This window comes from Cynara cardunculus (assembly GCF_001531365.2).
Source record: "Cynara cardunculus var. scolymus isolate 2C chromosome LG 5, CcrdV1, whole genome shotgun sequence".
Lineage (NCBI taxonomy): Eukaryota > Viridiplantae > Streptophyta > Magnoliopsida > Asterales > Asteraceae > Cynara > Cynara cardunculus.
This window is the reverse complement of record NC_037532.1, coordinates 10,776,664-10,782,471: the sequence shown is the minus strand read 5'-3', so window position 1 is coordinate 10,782,471 and position 5,808 is coordinate 10,776,664. Positions and strand designations below refer to the sequence as shown.

The 5,808-nt window shown below is 35.1% G+C and overlaps 1 protein-coding gene across 1 annotated transcript; it reads left to right on the top strand.

Moving 5' to 3' along the window:
* Positions 1–576: 576 nt before the first annotated feature.
* LOC112512806 (wall-associated receptor kinase 2-like) lies at positions 577–5,424 on the top strand. Its single transcript, XM_025118946.1, has 4 exons — positions 577–1,177; positions 2,569–2,946; positions 3,036–3,206; positions 4,229–5,424. Exons 1-4 carry the CDS (start codon positions 616–618, stop codon positions 5,422–5,424), a joined length of 2,307 nt encoding a protein of 768 aa, XP_024974714.1. The 5' UTR covers positions 577–615.
* The last annotated feature ends 384 nt before the right edge of the window (positions 5,425–5,808 follow it).

Sequence of the window (5,808 nt, the reverse complement as noted above, 5' to 3'; positions counted from 1 at the left end):
ACAACACTTTTCGTCTCCTCAGTTTCAAAATTACCAGATGTTTTCGTAGTTTGCAGAAAAGTCTGGATTTGGCCCTTCCTTGAATGGTCGTTACAAGAATTCCGTTAAGTAAGGGACATTTTCTCCCTCTTTATCAATTTTTTTTCTTTTAGCCAATCAAATTCGATTTTACAATTCGGTCATGTGGTTTTTGATTGAGCAAATAACAAAAAATCAACAAAAAAACGAAAATACCGCTAGTTTAACGAAAATTTTTAACAGCCATTAAATGAATAAACCAAATCCAAACATTTTCACAAATCGTGATGACCATTTTATGATTTAATAACTGCAAGAATAAAAATTATTATTTTTGACAAACCACGTAGACCAAATTTGTAGTTTACTATAAAAACTTACGGAAATGGAACCACACTATTATTTTTATATCAATTAGATGATGTTGAAAACTTCCTTCTTTGATTTTTTCAATGGCTTAAATATATAAAATGTTGGAATTTATTAAAGAATGAAAATATTTATTTGACCAAGAGTATAATATCAAATAAAATGAAAACTGAACTACAATATGAACTTACCCAAAATACTCAATTTTGATCATCACAAACAGCAAACATGCTCTTATTCTTCATAGTTGTGTATCTGTCATACCTTCCATTCTCGCAGGCAGCAACCACTAATGTCACCACAACGACCAACAATAATAACATTGCAATTCCTGGTTGCCCAAGTAAATGTGGCCACCTCACTGTACCATACCCCTTCGGCATCGGATCTAACTCAGGTTGTTCACTTGGCCCTTGGTATGACATCACCTGCAACACATCCTTCAATCCCCCCAGAGCCTTTCTGCCGGCCATTCTATTTTCGTACACCGGAGACAACAATTTTCATCAGGTTGAGGTGGTAGATATCTCTGATGAGCATGTGAGAGTAAAAAACACGGTTGCTACCAAGTGCTACAGTCAAATTGGTGAGACTATTTATCAAAGCTCTTCCGGCCTTGTGGTGGCGGAATCTTGCTTCACCTTGTCGGAATTGAATAAACTGATAGTTGTTGGGTGCGACGACTTTTCGCTCGTATCTCCGGTGGGGGCGATCGAAGGCAAGAATTTCAGCTACGGATGTGTTACGATATGCTCTAGCGTTCAAGATGTTCTCGTTGGTTCATGTGCAGGTTTTGATTTATTTGTTGCTCTCAAACAAAACAACTTTTTAAGAGTAAATTACACTTTTGGTCCATATGGTTTCTATTCATTATCAAGTCTAGCCCCTACTTTAAATTAGTTACACTTTTAGTCCGTGTGGCTAACGGTGTTAACAAGGTCTCCAAGGCATTTTGCTATTTTCTCATTTATTTAATTTTATATTAGAAAATTAAACAAAATATTATTATATTATGTGTACCAGTCCATGTTTAAATTTCTCATATTTGATACTCGTAAAAACAAACTCTTAAAAATATGAGATATTATAAATATGGATCATTTTGGATCAAATGTCGTGTTTAACGAATTTGATTTAAAATATCTTATATAAGGAAAGAAAAAAGGTCCTAAATTTTCTTTCGGAACATGAAAAGAGATGTGATCATATTCCTCAAATAGGGACGGAGGAGGAGATTGTGGTCCCCACCCCGAACATAATTAGACTTGCAAACAATTTGTAATATTTGTTAATAAACAAATTGATAGTTGTAAGGGGTTGTTTACCAAACACTTACCCGAGTAAACGTTTATCAAGTCACATTACCTCACAGGATGAATATGGTAAGGACTAAAAATCTTACCCGGTAAGAGCGAGACAAGGACCATGAGTCTTACCTGGTAAGTGAGGGCGACGACTTTTACCACGGTAAGCGCTTACCGGGGTAAATTGTTGCATACAATATCGTTTTGATGGATTAAAATCTTACCCGATAAGTAAATAATAATATTAAATTTTACCGGTACGCACTTATCAGTAAGTGTTTGGTAAACGAACCCTAAATGAATCTTTATGTAAAAAAATAGCTTATTGCTTATACATTTTCATATAATCTAAGTATGGTAATTCCTACCTATTGATTTATATGAATATAATCATTTTGGATTATATTTTAATTTGTAATTTTTAAAGTTAAAATCGACATTATAAGAAGATTGAGTTTATAATACGTTTAAAATGTCTAAACATTCTAATAGATTCCTTTATAGGAATTAAGCTTATGAGGTCAAATAATAAAACATCCTATTTAAAAGTGCAACAATAGGTTTATAGGATGTTTTTGGGTGTTCTAACAAATTTTTAGGATATATTTTTAAAATAAAGTGTCATATTAGTTATTTTATAAGTTATTTTTTAAAACATTCTGTAAAATCATCTTTTTATAAGACATCTGACATGATGTTTTTTCAAATAATAAATAGTTAATATGACACTTTATTTTAAAAAACTTGTTAAAACATAGAAATGTCCTATAAATTTATTGTAACACTTTGAGATAATAACGCCTTTTGAATCTTATATCATAGAAACAACTTGAATTCCCGTTTACTTAACACGATGACGGGCCCCATTTTTTTCCAGGTATGGGGTGTTGCGCAACGAGCTTGCCCACAGGTTTAACAACTTACCTTGCGAATGTACGCACACTCAAAAACCACACCGAAATATGGTCTTTCAACAAATGTGGCTACACTTTCCTTGGTGAGGAAAGTGCATTTACGTTTCGGGGTGCTTCTGATTTCACAGATCCTGACTTTGTCGCTCGAACAATCGAGACTGTTCCGTTGGTGCTTAATTGGGTGATTGGCAGTAGGAGTTGTGATGCGTATAAAAATACGAGCGATTATCATTGTCAACAGAATAGTGTTTGTGTCGATTTTGGGAGCGGCAACGGAGGTTATAGGTGCTCATGTAACAATGGGTATCAAGGCAATCCCTATCTTTATCCTGGTTGCTATGGTGGGTAACATTTGCAGTAGTTCCCTAATGAATATGGGTTTTGAAGGTCTTTAGTTGTATTTTGTAATATGTTTGTTTTTATTGTGCAGACATTGACGAGTGTGCAGATGATATGAAGAATCCATGTAATGGAAGTTGCAGTAATCTTCCAGGCAGTTTCAATTGTTCGTGCCCTCATGGCTACGAAGGAGATGGGAGAAAGGATGGGAATGGTTGTAGGGCCACCAATTCGAAATCTCCAGCCCTTAAGTTGTCTCTTGGTGAGGAAATTCATGATGGATTATCCCTTAGCCAAACTGAGTTTTTTTTTCTTGATATATATATATATATATATATATATATATAGAGAGAGAGAGAGAGAGAGAGAGAGAGAGAGAGAGAAGTTCAAGTTTGAAAACCAATTTTTAGTTGTGAACCGGGAGACAAAAGAGAGCGCTATACACGTCTCGGGCGTCCACATTCGGTGTGAATAACGAAAAACATTTAGTATGAATAACGAAGATGAACTTCATGAACTATTCATGATGAATGATGCAACATCTAAGATGGAGAATACATGATGAATAATACATGATCCATATGATTCCCTATTTATGATGAATAATACATGATCCATGTTAAATTGATTCAATATTCATGATGAATAATAAACATTCATCATGAATAACTTGTGGACACATGGGACATGTGTTGCGCTCTCTTTTGTCTCCCGATTCAGAACTGAAAATCGGTTTTCATTTGAACCCGCCTATATATATATATATATATATATATATAGAGAGAGAGAGAGAGAGAGAGAGAGAGAGAGAGAGAGACTTTCTTTTGAGAACTCATGAGATTGTGATAACCTTGAAAACTTGTGGATCATGTATTATTTCATATGATTTTTTCCATCTAAGATTAGGATTTAGAATATTCATTAATATATATTTATTTCACAATGTGATTCTTTCACATGTACTCGGTTCATAATGTAAGCTTTTTTATGTGTTTGTGAAACAAAAAATACTTGTTAAAAAGTTTCACATTATGAATCCAATATATATGAAATAAATATATTTTGAAATAAATATATTTTGAAATAAATATATTTTGAAATAAATATATGTTAATTAATACGTTAAATATTATACTTAGATGGAGAAAAAATCATATGAAATAACACATGATGCACAAGTTCTCAAGGTTATCAAAATATCATGGGTTATCAAAAGGTTAAGCCCATACACACACACACACAAGAACGAATGATCAAAAACGTCGTGTATATATATATATGCAGGAATGGGGTTCGGATTCTTGTCTCTACTGATCGGAATGGGATTCTTGTATTTCAGCCACCAGAGAAGAAAGGTTATCAAATTGAGGGAGAAGTTCTTCCTAAAAAATGGTGGCTTGTTGCTGAAACAACAAATTGATTCGAATGAGGGTGGCGGTGTCAATCAGTCGACAAAAATTTTCACCACTGACGAGCTAAGAAAAGCAACAAAAAACTTCTCTGTAGATAGGATCCTTGGTCGTGGTGGCTATGGGATAGTGTATAAAGGGATCTTACCTGATGGAAGTATTGTTGCCATAAAGAAGTCACGAATGATGGATGAGACTCAGATCGACCAATTTATCAATGAAGTTGTCATTCTTTCACAAATTAACCATCGAAATGTTGTGAAGCTCTTAGGTTGTTGCTTGGAGAGTGAAGTTCCATTACTTGTCTATGAATGTGTTTCCAATGGCACTCTCTTCCATCATATCCACACTGATAGTGGAGTGTCTTGGTTATCTTTGGATAATCGTTTAAGGATAGCCGTTGAGTCCGCTGGTGCGCTTGCTTACCTCCACTTTGCAGCTCAAAAGCCCATCATCCATCGAGATGTCAAATCTGCCAACATACTATTAGATGAAAACTTGGTCACAAAAATTTCGGACTTTGGAGCTTCAAGGTTGATACCCTTGAATCAAACGCAAGTGACAACATTAGTTCAAGGGACATTAGGATATCTAGATCCTGAATACTTTCACACGAGCCAACTAACAGATAAAAGTGATGTTTATAGCTTTGGAGTTGTGCTTCTAGAGCTTCTAACAGGAAAGAAGCCGCTTTGCATGGAACGAAGTCAAGAGGAAAGAAACATAGCGACCTATTTTCTTGTTTCTTTGAGAACGAATAACTTACTTCAAATTCTTGACCCTCGAGTGGTTAGAGAGGGTTCGCTCGACCAACTCCAAGAAATAGCGTCGCTAGTGAAGCGCTGCCTCAGCATGAATGGATACGACAGACCAACAATGAAGGAAGTGGCTATGGAGTTAGAAAGCTTAAGGAAATTCACGAAGCAGCCATGGGTTAATCAACATGGTAACGAAGATGGTTTGAGCCGAATGAGCGAGGGCGAACAATCTGACCTCTATAATGTCTCATTATCAAATCTCAATTGGTCAGATCAAATAGCTTTGTTGTACCCTGTCGATGAACCTAGATGAGTAGCCGATGTTACAACCATAAAACCCACATCTATAGTAGTATGTTCTTTCTAGGTAACATTGGGTTTCCGGGCTAGCTTACGTGTATAGACTAATCCCCTTGGCGACCACGAATGGCCTGAAATCATCACGATGAACCTTCATGGACACAAGGGTTTTGGCACTTGTGAATTCGAACCCGGGCTAAAATGAGATTATAGTTGTGCGTTGTGTCTTTGCTAATAAGGTAAGCTTACCATGTTTTCTATATGTCATCTACTTTGATTATATGTTTGTTTGATATGACTTATAATTGTTTCTTCTTATTTCCAGAGTGAATACATATCATTTTCATTTGTATATCTTCTATCTCTCTTGAATATATATATATATATATATATATAT

Bases quoted from the DNA above. Each gene is read 5' to 3' on its own strand.
- LOC112512806 (XM_025118946.1), top strand. From the start codon at position 616: ATGCTCTTATTCTTCATAGTTGTGTATCTGTCATACCTTCCATTCTCG. The intron at 1,178-2,568 runs GTTTTGATTTAT...ATTTTTTTCCAG, and splicing joins TCTCGTTGGTTCATGTGCAG to GTATGGGGTGTTGCGCAACG. The intron at 2,947-3,035 runs GTGGGTAACATT...TTTATTGTGCAG, and splicing joins TCTTTATCCTGGTTGCTATG to ACATTGACGAGTGTGCAGAT.